This window comes from Rhopalosiphum maidis, chromosome 1 (assembly GCF_003676215.2).
Source record: "Rhopalosiphum maidis isolate BTI-1 chromosome 1, ASM367621v3, whole genome shotgun sequence".
NCBI lineage: Eukaryota > Metazoa > Arthropoda > Insecta > Hemiptera > Aphididae > Rhopalosiphum > Rhopalosiphum maidis.
Window position 1 is genome coordinate 61,774,553 of NC_040877.1, and position 17,581 is coordinate 61,792,133.

The window sequence follows — 17,581 nt, forward strand, 5'->3', positions numbered from 1 at the left end:
TATAGTATGCAGTAAATATTTTAATAATATGATTGTAGGTTGACTAATATTCTCGTTTGCCATGTGTCAAAATGAATGATTTATTAAGAAAAACGATTATTTATATTGTCATTCTGTAATGATTATTTATATGTATCATTCGAACATATTATTATTATTTAATATTCAATTTTTAACTTAAAATATATATTAATATATTACAAGATATACTATTTAAATTATTATACACTATAAGTAAATTAATATTGGTTTGGTACCTACTACAAAAGATGAATATTTTCGAAATATTTGACATAATATGTATTGCTCGTATAAGTTATAAGTATTTTAACTAGTATATTTCACAATTACGTTTTACGAAATAATGGGCGTATACAATATATACACTAATATATAATTAACAGGAATAAAAAAAGATGTTATAGAATAATATTTAATAGTTGAAAAGAATTGACGTAATTAATTTTCAATTGTTAATTTTATACACTTTATAATTGACGTGGAAATTGAATAAAAAATAAATAACGTTATGTATTCTTATACAAATTGCATCAATGGGTAATGTATGCGGATTATCGTACATAAAACATACTTATTATACATACGTATGTCGTATTCGTACATCGATGTATATACATCATTTATAGTATATTAATAGTAATTATAATATTGTTATTCTTGTACGCTACTACCATATTATAAGTAAAATAAAAAACAATGTACTAATTTTTTTTTAAGCAACGCTCATTAATCATTATTAGAAGGAAATCAAAAATACATAGTATACCTGCTGTATGTAATTAAAAACTATAAACAGAAATCATCAGTTATTCTGTCTTAACAGACGGCTACTCGCACTTTCCGTAATTAACGTATGTAAAAAACAAAGTTAAAAGTCACTTTTTCGACGCGTTATTATAAGATACTATGCAGAGTGCCACTGATATACGCGTGTTAAATATTTATGTACTATAGATAATATTGCTGTGTAGTGATATTGGCTTTGAAATCAATAATCAATCCATTCTACTTAGGTCGCATTCGCTTGAATGTCTATTAAATTAAAATATTTAATTTGTTATAATTTCAAAGGATTAACTTAAAAAAATATTTATATTGGTTATTATAAAAAAAAATATACATTAATACTAGGTTGCATAAGCAATCATTAAACATTCAATAATTCAAAAGTTAGCTAATGGTCATTCAAATTTAATTTAGTGGCTCGTAGTTAGTCCAATATATTTTAATACATTATTAAATTAATTATGCAATTCAGCATACATTTTTATATTTAATAAATTTGCGCTTAACCAATGTATCACAGATAACTTTCATATTATACAATATACACTATAACCATTAACCATAACAATAACCACAGCGCGGTAGATACATTTATTGTCCATTGCAATGTTTATAGAAAAATAAAAATATATATATTGTAATCGATAATAATTACTATAATAAAATTGCAGCCATCATAAGAATAATAGTCACCCATACGAACATCTTATTCTTTCCGTCTGGCGTTTTTAAAATATTAGAGGATACAAATTGAAAATATAAATACGTACATCGTTGTGTCGAAAACTATGTGATGACTATTTTTTATTTATGACGCAAATCAATTTGATAGATCTTTAAATTTTAAAACTATAGAAATCCCCGGGTCGATGCACACGAGTTTCGCACTCCCGCTTATAAATAACCGCGGTGCCTATCGTCACGCTGCGACGCAACGCGCACACGATTATAAGCAGCTGTACACCCTGTGGCCTATATTATCCTGTAACGTCTTAACTTATTAGCATTAATAATATGAGAAAAAAACTCGAAGAAAAAAAATGTCTTTTAAATTTTAGTAAAAAAATGTCATGTTTGCTTGCAGGCATCTATGGGACGCTGTTTAGGCGCAACAAGGAAGCGGCGTTCAGTAACTATCGGCTGTGGGAGTCGGCCGGCTTCGTGGTGGCGTACGCGTACAGCACGCACCTGTGCGCCCGGAAGAAGCTGTACGTCATGGGCGTCGTGCTGTTCATCGGGTTCGTCGGGTACATAATCGTCGAAATCCGGCACAGCGTCAAGGCCAGGCGGCTCAAACGGCTGGCCGACGACCCGAAGTCGGAGCCGCTGCCCGACGAGACCGTCAACGAGACCGACGACGAGAAGGACGACATCGACGACGAGATCATCGTGACGCATTTATGAACAACGGGTGAGTGACGACGGATTTTTTGTATTTCTATTTTACTAAGACCTCTAATTTTCGAGTAAAATAGAATAATAATAATAATAATAATAATAATAATAATATAATTTATTCATTATTTCATGATGTACCTGGATCAATAGCAAAATAAATTATCAGAGAAATCTAAACCCGACAAATCATTATACATGCACTCTATACGGGGATATGCCTTTGACAAATCGGACTAATGAATATTACTTAAAGCAGCCAAACGAGCGTCTAGTTAGTCAACGTAGCTTGGCGGTAGACGATTGCACTTTGAAGCTAATCACCTATACTGTTAAGCAAATATATTTCCGTTGAATGTTTAGATCATATACATTATATGATATTATGATCTAAGGTTGAACGAATCGTGTACAGACATGAAATATCAGTTATATTATAATAATTATTATTATAATAAGGATTTTAGTATTTATTCCCGCAAAGAATAGATAACGCGCGTGTATAATGTATATTATGTTTGAGTTTGGCACAACAATTCTCCTAAGCGACAAAACATCAATGCATAGAAAAAAATAACTCTAATATTGTAAATGTACAATACATGCAATAGGTACGCGTGCAGGGATTTATAATAAACAATTATTAGTTTAAATTATAACATCACTTTACCTACGATAGATCATTAATTATTATAGTAAACTACATTTATTTATTGATGACAATATGACGATGTGCACGGGCTGAACTGTAAATTGACATTTTGCTAATAATTATTTACAACACTAAAGCTAGCTTTGCCAACAATATTTTAATTATTTGTGTTTTTGTTTTACAGACTTAATCGGTGTGCTATATATAGAATAAACCAAGATGCTCAGTTGCTATGTTATTAGAACGTCTTCATCACTTTTAAAATATATTTATTTTAACTATAAATTATATTTTGTAACGTAAATACGTATGGAAATCTGTGTGATGTATTGATTACACTCATTACCAATACTGTGTAATTTATTACTGCATTTTGTACATAGTATTTATACTGCTTCATAATTTGCATAGAAAATATGTATCAGTAAAAAAAAAATTGTACATTACTTTTACAATATTATTATTAGCATTAGTATTATTATTATTAAATATCGCCCTTTTTTTTTTTTTTTTTGTAGTGAAAGTGATCTAGTTTTAACATTAACTATTACTAACTATCCGTCATAGATGGTTTACGTTAATTATACATGATAAAATGAGTTAAATTATTTATACGCCTAGTTCATAAGTATTAAAGTAGGTAGATACTTCGCGTAGTTAGTCAATTATTTTGTTTTCCTTTACAAAACACGTCCAATAGTATTATTATATACATATCATATTAAATAGATATAGATTTAGATAGTTTGTAATTAAAAATTGAATATTATTGTTGTTACTTATTATTATAATTTTTGTGTATGATGTGTGTTTGATACATTTAGATTTTAATTCGCTCGACAGCTTAGGCATATATCCTACAATATATTATATTATATAAAACGATATAGACAATAAAAATATAATATATAGGTATATCCTCATCAGCAGCAACTATGATGTGATTTATCTCGTAGAAATGTGTATAAAAATTAGATTGTATAATAAAGACAAAATATATATTACGAAATCGTTTTTTTCTTCTTGTACTTGCGTGCTTTTCTAATACCGATATCACAATTTAATGTTATTGTGTTGTGTGTATGTCTATTAAATGTACATAAGACTGAAAGGATTACCCCCTACTATTGGTTATTGAACAAATATTATTATTTATTTACTTTTATTAGATTTAGGTGATTGAAACTGTAGGACGAGGATGGTCTACCCGACGTAGTTCGCAGGGAAAGGCGAAGAAGAACAAAAACAATAAGACTTTATAAGATTAAATGCCGTCGTCGTAATTTTCGCACGTCTCGAACATCGCGCACTGCGAGTGTTAATCATTAATATATGACGCGCAACGCGGTTAGGTAATTTAGGCGGTCGGTTATTATACAGTTATCATTACAACGCGACGCGTATCGAAAAAATTAGAAAAAATAAAATAATAAGTAACTAGTTACTGGTTTTACCATTGGCTAATGAATAATTTAAATGATGCGTATCTTAACTATAACTACAACTACAGGTATTTACACATATTTATATAATATTATACATATGTATGATACAACTCCTGCGAATAATCTCCTCACCGTCCTAGCATAAGTATACAGGGTGCCTCAGTATGTTTTTCTATTTAATATTTTTTTTAAATTACGACTGAACCTATTTATAGAAGGATAACATTTTTTGTAATACAAAATAAATACCTACAATTTTCAAATAAAAAATGTTCAATGTATGATGGAATAATGTATTTAAATATTTTAAAAACTTAATTTTGATCACCAAGTAGGTAATAGTAATCAAGTAAATTATTTTAATATAAGTTATGATTTCTTAAATTTAAAATAGGTATATTATGAATTTATAGTGTTTTATATTTAACTTATAAGAAATGGGCTTATAAGGCAAACGCGATGAACACTCTGTATAAAATATTATACATACACCGGTTCATGTCAATACACTCACGCGCGTATCTTTATTATTAATATGAATTATGAGGACATGAACTCGTCGTATTCGTTGTTTACGTCAAACACGTATAAGATGCTACATTTTCATTCTTCTTAGGTAGTACTTAGAAGTTAATTGAATACAGTAGATATTATAATGTTTAAGTAAAAATCAAATTATTGTAAACAATAAACTATCTATGTTCTCTTATGGTTTTTTCTCGATATTTCGATTGCTACTCTGGGTGGTGTAGATGTGAATTTTTAAATTGTTTTATTCTACAAACCCACTAATAAATAGCTCACATGAAAATTTAAATATCGAAAAATATAGGTATTTGACGAAATAATAAAGGTATATATCTTTTTATAATCTTAACTTTTCAAGTTTGATAATAAACAAATCTATACTAGCAGTTACTAAAATTAATAAATTTAGGTATTTATGTTAAAACTGAACTTAAATTATTTTATATTAGAACATTTTTTAACATAAACTGTGTACCATTTACTAGTGTGTATAAGTAATATTATTTGTATTATTATATATTTTACTTACAAACAAGTCAATTTTGCAAAAATGTCCCACATAAATTGATATTTGGTTCAAACGGTACTATGGTATAGGTTTATTAGTATAATATTAGTATACATCATAGCTCTCGATCGTGTAAATCCTTCTCGTGTATATACTATGAGTACGCAGTATCGTGTCCTATCCGTTATGTTTATTTTTTCTTTTAACAATATTTTACGTTTATTAGAAATATTATATAATCCACTTAGGACACGCCCTGAGTGACCGTGAACCTCTCAACGTAGATATTTTTACATGACCTGAACTGTGATGTATATTATTATTTATTACATACACACCGTTCGATATTTTTTCTCAGTTCTTTATTTGCATATATTATAAATATATGTGCGATTTTACACCCACCCACCCATTCCTCCACACAACAGCGTACTTTGGTCAAACATAACGTAAATTGTAAGTATATATATATTTATTATATACACGCAATATAATATAAACCACTCCTGTAAATATTATTAAGTGTTTGCCTTAAGGACAAGACGTTGCTCTCGGTCCAGAAGTTACATGGATAAATCGCAAACATGCTTTGCTTTAAAATAATATTAGCACAATATATAATAAAAGTAAGTTCATTCAATATTTGTCCGAAACGCATTATAAACTTTATAGTTTATTATTACCATTGTTTCTCAAAATGTAATAAATACTCATCCATAATATCTAAAATATTTAATATGTTTTGTATATCAACAATTGATTGAATCCTATCAAAAATCAAACTAAAAATACGTCTTAGGAATGTCAAAGTTGCGGCACAAGACTTGTTAATCACATTAAAAAAGATATCACTATTATTATAAATAAAAATGGTTATACAAGCTTAGACAAAATAATAAATACCTAACGGGACAAAAATAAAAATCATTTAGTTACAATAACTATTATTAGATTAATATTTTAATGTATGTATATACTATATAGATATATAGTACGTGGTATATATTATAATATACTACATTACTACCCCTATTTTATGTATATTGTTAAAGCCTCTAATTAAATATATTGCGTTGGGCCATATAAAAGTACAACTATCACAATCACAATTTAGAAAATTTTAGAACTTAATATTCCATCAACTTTTAATATGTATACAAATTAGTTTTTAGCAAAACTATTATTTGTAGGTACTTTCATTTATACAATATATACACGCAACATACTCGTACATGCATACGCTGTACTCGACATTATATCTATAATCTATACGTCACATAATTAAAATAAATTAACCTTATATGTCAAATTTGATGTTATTGCATTTTAAATTAAAAAATATATTGTACAAAACAATAATAATATACTAAACTATGCATGTATATAGGTACGATTTCTTACAATAATAGTTTTTATCGGTTGTATCTTTTACTTACCTTCAAATTTCAATGTTTGTATTATTATTATTTATTAATTTATTATTATTATTATATATAATAAATAATAATACAAATATTGAAATATGAAGGTAAGTAAAAGATACAACCGATAAAAACTATTATTGCAGGAAATCGTACCTATATATAAATGTGTAGATTAGTGAACATAATATAGATTTTATCACTGGTGGAAGTTTTTAGTGTGATCTTTTTTGTTTATCTTATATAATATTATGAAATAATATTTATTTATTACATTTATATAATGTTTTATATTGTATTAATTTGAAGTGCATATTATATAATTTTTAAAAGCATATTTTGAGGATTTTTTGTGAATACAAATCCGTTCTCTGTATATAACGTCATTCATTTGAATTTTAAAGTTCTTTAAGCTTTCATAATAACATAATATTATTAATTGTTTATTTGTATCACATATTAAGTACTATGAATGGCTCAACTAGGTTTTAAATTATTTAAAATCAATATTTTATAATTATAATAACAATATTAATGAATAAAAATAATGTATTCAGATAGATTTTTGGGACTGTAATAAAAACGGAAAACTTATTTTTAACTTACTTACTTATTTTTATGACATACATAGAATATCCTATAGGTATCTTTAAGAACTACGATATACTTACGGTATTACGATATACCTATGTTAACTATCTATTTATACTACGCAGTGGCGTCAAGGGAGTATTAAAAGGTCACAAACCTCTCACTTAATTTCTTACTTCATAAAAATATTTTTGACCCATTTTTACGATATTTATGATTAAACCAATTATTATAACCCCTCTTCTCAGAAAAGTTGTATATTATGTGCAACTATTACTATATAACCGTTTCAATACGATAATTAATCATTACAATTTCTGAAAATAGGGTATATACTATACATAGTATATACGTCTTATACTTAATAGTTACTGTATTAGTTCAAAGTCAAATACGGCCTGCACAAAGTTTTTAACTTTTAAATTAAAAAAAAAAAAATTATTGAAATCTCTCTATTTCACAAACTGTAATCGTTTTTCTTGTGAAGCAATAAGATATTTACTAAAAACATATTATCTTACCATGAATATTAAGTATTAGATACGAGTATTATAGTATGATGGCTACGGGTACCGATAATACCTATAATATCAATCTAAAAATAAATCTTTTCTTTATCATTATGTATTATAATATCAATGCCTATGTCTTTAGTTCCATGAATAATAATATATTATACAGCTGCAGCCTCCCGTAGAGAAATGCGGTCCATATCGGAATTCGGCAGAGTCATGTTTTGCGGAAACAATAAAATATATAATAATAACAACATATTATATTACATTATTACACACGTATGGTCGGCGCGACTGTGCCCAAAAAACGCCCAAACTCATTACCGCAGACGGGCCGAGAACGCGGTAGGTATACATTTTCTGCGGTTGTCTCAAGTAGTAAAGTCAAACGCAATTAGAAGATTTTTATATATATATATATACACACACACACGGTAATTCCGTCTTGGCGTCGCGTATTATATTATGTTATTATGTGACTCGTATAATATAATTTACACGTCTGCTGGTTCGCGTGAATGACGTACGAGCTCATATATTATAATAATATTGTATATTGTCTAAGGATTTTTACACGCGTGCGTACCCGTACAAATTAGTAAGGCAGATCTATAGAAAATAAGATCATAAACAGCCTTTAGTGATTTTTTTTTTTTTTATTTCCCCGAGTTTAAATCGTGCACGTGTGTGTGTTTATGTATGTATATATATCATATATATATATGTTTCTAAACATTAATTGTATTTATAAATTATTTATATATATATATTCGATAAGCCCTAAGTAGATAAAGTTAGCCTACTAGAGTCTATATTGTCTAGGGATCTAGGATTACCTTTTATTACACTAATAATATACTACCTACTAATAAATATATAAAAATACACTCGATTTATTTGTTTCTACTGAAACGTGCATCTAAGTGTACTTTTCAACGGTTTTTTAATTAGAAAATAAATAACATTATTCAATTACCTGCTGAACAAAGTAGAACATCAATCACATCGTGGAAAAAATAGCTACGCACAATCATACTAATTATATTAATTCTTAAAGATATTTAAAGTACCTATTTATCACGCCAATTTAAAAAATGAACGTTTTAATTTTCTCATACAATTATTAGGAATAGTAAATATTACTAATGCTTAAATGTATAATAATTAATGATTAAGTTAATGATAACAAAATAATAATTAGTTACAATATACCTTATAGCATATACAATATACAATATAATATAAGCAATATACATACAGTATATATTTTCATGGTTGCAACAATAATATTGATAAGAATTCAAACGTAAAGATAATACTGATAATAACCTATTATTTTGCTGAAGAAATAATCAATCATTTAAATTTAAATAGTTTTTTAGTACACTTATTAAAGTATATAAATATATATATATTAATAGAAACACAAAATTCATTTTAATAGCAATGATAAAATTATATAAATAAGTAAATATAAGAACATTTTATTTTTACAGTTACCTGAGTTACCTACTTTTTTAAATATTTCAAATACCTTTTAAAATCTTTGGGGTTATTTTTCTGCAGGATTACAAAAATAAACTCAAATTTGTAGAAAAATGGTTAGAATTTCTGCTGTTTTTTGTTAATTTGTAACCTATTTCTCAATAAATAAGAAATTTACTGTGAATTTCTTATTTTATATCCACGCAGTTCCAGTTGGTACAACTAGATTAGATTTTTTACCAGAAACTATCATCAATCTTAAAAAAATTTAAAAAAATATTCTGTTCCAAATTAAACAAGATTACTAACACAAATAAACCAGTGGCGTCATTTGGTCATGTTTATAGGGAGGAGGATGAAATGTTTTTACATTTTATCTATAACCCCTCCAACAAATCATTATAAAACTAATATGGCAATACATTCTTCGTTCCGCTCAGGAACCATAATTATTGGAAGCTCGTATTAACTTTTTTTGTGGGCCTTGTTTGTTTTTGAGCGGCAGAGACGGCCGATTTCTTAGACTATTTGAAGTTCTTATACATTCCAATTAGGTTTTATATTCTTATATTTTTATTCATAGGGTTATCCATAGGCCACAATACGCTTTATAATGCACTACACACGGTCTGCATAGTACAAACAAACAATTTTGTTTCTGTTTATTCCTCTCTCTTTCAAAAACTGTTCAGTTGATCCTCGTTATATAATTGCTGTAAGTTACGTATATGAATATGACCGTATTGTTTTCCGGAATAGAGTTTTTTCGTAGATCTAATTTGCATTTACGATTTACCAATGCTATTATTATGCGTACTCAACAATGAATGCCTATAACAAAATACAGAAATATAATATATATACTGCCATAAGTATACTATGTAGTTATTTACATTTGTATTATATTAATTATTTTACTTATGCAATATGTCCTCCGAGTCTTTTATACTCATGTGCTTTTTACAGAAAATATCGTAAAAAATCAAAGCAAATATAGCTTAGTTACTTTTGTTTTCTATCAAAAATTAATAAATAAAATATTACTGTTTCCAGGAATTATAATACTTAGAAAAATAAAGAAAAATAAAAAAGACAAAATAAATACTAATTTAAGTACATTCTATGTAGTGTGGAAGTTAAGTGTGTGATTAAATAAAAAAATTGTATAAAAAATTGATATAGATATTATTTTATTAAATACCTACTGAATCGTTTAAAAAACACCTTCCATGAATGCACGAATGTACAATGTTATTCAAACAAAAGATTTATCACTTAACTTTTCTTAAAACTAATCTAAAATCATATTATATTAAGCTGAGACAATAAATACCATCGCCGATAGAAAAAGCAACCAAAAAACTAATTAGATTCATCAATAAAGCTAAACTCGGACTGATTATATAATAAAATATTGTACAACTAAATTTAAATAATTTAAATTTTAAAGTTAACTAACAACCACGTAGTTGACGTTTATAATAAACTAAACTATACATTGTATAATAGCATAATATGACAAATATAGGGGTAACCAATTCATATATTTTTTTTAGGGCCACATTTGAAAATTTGAGGAATTTGTGGAAAACATCAATTGTATACAATATATATATATATATATATATATATATATATATTGATTTGTATCAATATACATACCTATCTAATCAAACCAAAGCGATTAAAGGAAAATAAAATGAAATTAATTAAACCTTATATAATTCGCCATAAAATAATAATTTAAAAAAATAAATTTTTTATCTGCAGCCTGTGGGACACCATTTGACAAACATCCGGTATAAGATACCTATACCTAATTAATAAACATTTGTTGTATGCCATATATATAAAAATTTTAATACATAGACTTTATATAGATATATTAGTAGTTTCTTTTTTGTCAACTTTAAAATCACCGTAATATATTTTATACAGCTAAAATCACAGTGATCATTGTACACAAAAATATAACTATACTGTGCACGTGTAAATTCATGAACAATATAATATTTATATCGTTGATTTTAATCACAATAACGACGCATGTCATTACGTGTGGATTATGAAATATGCGCAAATAAATATTAAAAAAAAACTGTTTTACGCTATAGGTACATACACAGATGAAAACCTTTAAAAGAAACTTTAAAAAAACGTTTCATCGAAGGGCATAAGGCGTGTCGGGTGTGTACAAAATTGATTCTACCAATTTTTTTTAATTTTATTTATTTATTTTTTATTCTATGTACGAGTAGTTTATTGCAAATGATCAATTTTCTTGTATACTATATATGCGATCGTTCCGTCATTGAAATATCAAGCCCACGTGGCCGCGTGATCAACAAACATGATATTGAAATCAATCAAACGCTTACGAATCTTTGTAATATAAATAAAACATAACAATACTAAATATTACACACTTTGTCTAAACGCGATTCGTGGCAGACAAGATGATGGAAAAATACAAAACGTGTGGGTTACTATATTGTGATAAGTTGCAGCACGCGCCGTTTGCAAGGTGAATTACTATTATCTCATTGGTAATATACTAATGTTATATTATTATTGAATATACAATGTTCAGCTGAAGGGTAGCGTCGACAGTCATGGCGCCGCGACCGCCTCAGGTACAAAAAAAAAAAAAAATGAAAAAAAAATAATTATAATAAAAAGTAAAAAATACACGTTTTCCACACTTCCAGACCAATCACATGTAAATTTCGATATAAGTAGTTACAATTGTACAAGTTCATATCAATATTATAAGGTTATCAAACATTCACAAAATTTCATAAATCAATAAGCATATACGTCATATAATATATTATATTTAACATTATACGATATAGGTATATTTATATATGTATCTGATAACGATTGTTTTTTTACATTTCAACCATTTTTTTTTGCTTCTCACGCCATACAATACAATATATTACACAAACTTGTTCAAAAAACTTTAAAACTATATTATTATATTATAAACTTACCTATCTATATGACTATATTCTATTTATATAATGTGAGTATATTATGATGTAACATATGCAAGTTTTTTTGTGATTACCAATAACGTATTTAAGCCGATAAAGATTTTTTTTTTTATCGCAATTGCATGTCTTAATTGCTTCAAATTCACACGGAAAATAAATTATACAAAATAGAAAAATTACATCAGCATCGTCCCACGCATTATTTTATCGGACAATCGTTTATTATACAATAGGTAATAATATTATTAACACTATAACTTGTAGATATATGGTGTAGAAATACTTATGTACCCTTCCCTTATACGTTAGGAAAATATAAAAACCATAATATGGTTTTTGTTCAATCATATGATTAGTTAAATGTCGTAAATTGTCATGCGTTTATTATTGGTACATCTATTAAACAATACAAAGCGAGAAACCATCGTGTGTAGTTTTTGATATTTTATTTTTTCTTTAATTGATTTTTTTCGAAAAACAGTGTGTAAAAATCATAATTTGTTGTCTATGAACAAACAATATCTATTCAAGTATCATAATAATATACTATGTAAAGTATTTACTTCACCAATTAGGTTAGGTTTTAGTCAATAAAAATAATTTATTTTTCTATCCCTGTTTCCTATATTATATTGTTTAAACTACAAAATCGTGTTAGTTCGTTTGAATAAATGTTCATGTATAGCCTGCATTAAACATTCTTGATTACCTTATTTCTGTTATATTACTATAATTATATGTATATTATGTATACTAATAAAAGGTAGATTAATTAAAAAATATATATTGAAATAAATTACATTATAGAAGTACTAAATTTAATTTTTACTTCATAGCTATATTATATTTATAAAATAATATAATATACTAATAATTAAGTAGGTGTAAGTTATGACTTTGTTAGTTTTAATAAGTAAATAAAATATTTTTTCCACGTCAAGTTACTTTTGAGTGTTAAATATTCGTCAAATAAGTAAAAATTTGTAAAATTTTTTTTTATATATATATATATCATTTAATAGGTAGTTGCAGAGTTTGGTATTCGCAGCGTATTCATAAATACTTAATAATGTCAGGGGTAGCATAAACAATCATATAACATTTAATAAATCAATAACATTCAAAATTTATCAAATACTGTTATATGCTATTATGCTAAAGCTGATCTCTAAAATATCGTTAGTGCATAACATTTCATGAAAAATTTAACTAATCAATTTTCTATGCAACTAAAATATATAAAAAACATAGAAAGTGTTTATACATTCATACGTAAACATTTTTTTGGAATAAAGTGCATTTAACTATTCAGGTACACATTTTTTTTATAAAACTATTTACTTTTTAAAAATCTGAAAAAGTAATTAGTTATTATTGCTTAAAATGTTTTTAATTTTTAATTGTTTGTGTATATTTTTAGTTTTTACATTTCTAAAATATTTAAGTACGTATTTAAATTATTTTTAATCCCGAACCCATAGTATAAACAATATAGTATATTGAGTACATACTACGATTAATTTTCGTTCGATTATTTTACTTATAATTATTTTAGATCAAATAACAATTATTATGTTATACGTTATACTACTGACACTCTTAAAGTTCAGATATTTATATTTATAATAACTAATAAGTTTATTTAAATATAATTTTATGTTTATTTTAATGAATACTCAATAGCATAAAGTTAGTTATTACTACAATACATCATGGAGCCTGCCTACACGTTCTTTATACAAACATATAATAAGCATGCTTTAAAAATAACCGGCATATATAACTATTATTTTTATTGTTATTGTTATTGTTATTGTTATATTATTATTATTATTATTATTTATACTTAATTACCTCGGAAATTCAAACGTTTGGCATCCAAAAAATAAAACGAACACACGGCGGATATCCGGATAGTTTTTGCATTGCTAAAAAACCCAATTCTCTAGTTAGACGTACACGACGGGAGATATTTTAGATTCTAAACACAGCAAGGAATTTAATAGTTTTATAATAATGTGTTTTTTCTGCAGGTCCTATTTTGGAGCAGATAAATCTTTAATATTGTTCATTGTTTCTATTAGCAAAATAATTCTAGTTGATACTTTTGGGAGTCAAAGGAAGATATATTAATAGAAAAAAATTGATATTTAAAAAAAAGCTGGATACGTATACGTTAATACTGCTACAACTTTTTATAGAGTACAATGTTCAAACTAGATCCAATTTTTCATCCAATTTATCAAAAACTACCTTCAAAGTTACACATCCATTACAGTGACCTACTCTGCAATGACAATGTATTCTGGAAATAAAATAATAAAGGTCAAATACCCTTAATTGTAATATGCAATGTAAACTATTAACGTCATAATATTAATATTTTTGTTGTAAATCGAATACAAATTGCTGTAGTGTACAGATTTCCAAATGGTATTTACCTACTTATTTTTCATGTTTAGATCAATCCGTATTTACCAAACATTTATAAATCCAAACAATACAGTAAAAATTTCTACGAATTTGAAAAACCGACGTTTATTTTTCTAGGACATTATTATATACTCGCTGTGGATACGACAAAAGCTTATTAATTTATTTATTAAATAGAATATTTTACTCCAATAACATATTGTAATAATTTCAAAAAAGAAATCAGAAAAATCATAACCAACGTATGAACTGGTAAGTACAGTATACCATTCATTATAATATTTTATGATGGTTATATTATACGCTACGTGGGAATTCACACTCGGGCGAGACAAAAGTCGAGGAGAAATTAAACGAACCAAACGCTGCGGCCGCAGAAGACAAATGGGAAAACACAATTAATCTAATACCTGTAGAGAAGAAATGATTTCGAACTCCTTACAAAAATCGGCCACACTCGGATTACTATCGCAATAATAATATGGCATATAATGAAGAAAATAACAAGCCGAACACAGTGATAAATGCGCGTGTGGGGAATATATCGGGGTACATTAATATCATGATGTTTCGGTCGAATCCGATATTATTTCGCTATATAAATTGATTAAATAATTTATTATTTTGATTCGGGAATTGATATGCAGTTGTTTATATCATGCGTAAACAATGTATCAGGCGGGTCGCGGGTTTTATATATATTGTATAGCGTAAGTTAAACTTTGTTCATGTTGATATTCATTGTAGGTACTTATAAGGACACTACGAACATTAATATTGTGGCCCTGGAGGGATATATGAAATTATTTATTTAAAAGCTGACTATTAAGATGTTAAAATTGTTAAAAATCAAAAAAATATTAAATCACAATAAATGTAAGTTAATTTCTGCTCTAGTAATATTTAAACCAAATGATAATTTAGAACAGATATGGACATTTTATTTATGAACATATATATTAACAACTATACCATGTGTCCATATTATACTACAATAATTTTATATTCAAAAATATAAAGATAACTAAATTCATATCTGTAAAGCCACTAACCAACGATAAGCATGTCATGATATACGGTAAGCTCAGCTCCCATTATGTCGCCGTATCGTTTCGTCGAATTTATTGTTCGAGTAACTTAATATAACTTAAAAGTTACAAATTACATACTACCTAATTAATTATACTTATGTAAAATAAAAAAATTAAAAGAAAAAAGTTTTTAAACTGATTAAAATCATTCTTTGTGTTTAATTAAACAACTAACATTGTCCAAATAATCAATCCAATTTATCTGTGAAACTCTTTCCTTATGACAGCAAATTCTTTGTTCGAGCCTAATGTATTTATGGTAAATTCTTTTAATTTGTTTTCCACGATGGAGAAGTTTCATGTCATCCTCAATTTTCAAAATTCATATAGTAAAATACTAATAACTCAGTAATAAGATTGTTTCAAATGATAAATATTTCACTGTGTCTATTTATCACTTAACAAATCACAAATTCATAACCTTGTTTTAAAACAAAAATAATTTGAGGATTATGCGGCGAAATGAATCGGCAGCAAAAAACGAAACACGACCATGATATACGTATATTATTCCAGTAGGTTGCACAAACGAGACATAATTACGACAGGTACCCTAATCCATTAATCGTTTTCCTCCGTTTTTACCCCTTTCACAGACGACAAAGGATTCGTAACCTTTACCACACTGCCAAATGCCATATTAACTTTATGATTGTACATTGTCCATCCACGTCGACAATTAACTCTTTTGTGTGTAGTATAAAAAAAGTGATTTAATACTTTATGAAAGTTCATAACAACCCTATAATAAATAATAATATTGCATATAATATAATATAAAATAAAGAAAGAAAACCATCTAACGTCGAACCAAATTCAAGGCATTCTATTACCCTTATAACTTATAAGCAAATATTATATTTTTAGGTTAGAAAATTACAATAAAATTATATTAATAATAATACATTAGGACATATTATAAGATACAAAAAATTACGAATTTTCAATATATCTACCAGGTGATTCTATTATCATGAAGCACTCTTATTTCAAAATCTATTTATGTTTTTGGAAATATTTTTCTTATAAAATTAACAGTCAAGACAAAACAACATTTTTTTTTAAGAAATAAACATTTTTATCGTTTAAATTTTCAAGCTTTTTACATTTTTGGAATGAGAACGTGAATTTTTAAATTCATTTTCTGAAGTAGAATGTTTTTTGGAATATTTCGATACACGGAATTTGAAATCTGTACGAGTAGTATATGAGTTGTTAAGATTTATAATTCCGGTGAGCAGAGTATACAGTGGAACGAAGTACCCCATAACATTTCAGTCTACTATACTATATTCAGAATGTTGTACTAAGTACTACTTACACTTACTATAATTATATACCATACAAAATATTCAAAATCTCGTCGTCACGTTATATATTAAAACGATTTGCCTATTAATTTTTCTTTACCTAGCTTCCTGCTATTACATATCTAGAAATTCCGTTTACTGCGATAAAATATTGTAAATTTCGTTCCTACACTAATCCAAAATATCGTTTATTTACCGCTCCAAACAGGTTTTCAGGATTTTTGCACACTAAAATATACTTCAACAATCAACTGTTTCCGCAATATGCCATATACAAATAATATAATATTAACTCCAAAACTACGGAAATGTCAATTACCATATTATATCATTATTATTATTATTTTACGGCAATAATTTGAACGGTATTGAACGAAACGGAATTATATATGGAAACATGT

The 17,581-nt window shown here is 26.7% G+C and overlaps 1 protein-coding gene across 1 annotated transcript in view; it reads left to right on the forward strand.

Annotated features, from left to right (window-relative positions):
• Positions 1-3,858, forward strand: part of LOC113548574 (UNC93-like protein) — a 47,633-nt gene extending 43,775 nt beyond the window's left edge. Inside the window, exons 6-7 of the mRNA XM_026949520.2 lie at positions 1,892-2,218; positions 3,039-3,858. Coding sequence (XP_026805321.1) covers positions 1,892-2,211 — 320 coding nt within the window. The 3' untranslated portion in view covers positions 2,212-2,218; positions 3,039-3,858. The remainder of the gene's footprint in view (positions 1-1,891; positions 2,219-3,038) is intronic.
• Positions 3,859-17,581: the final 13,723 nt, after the last annotated feature.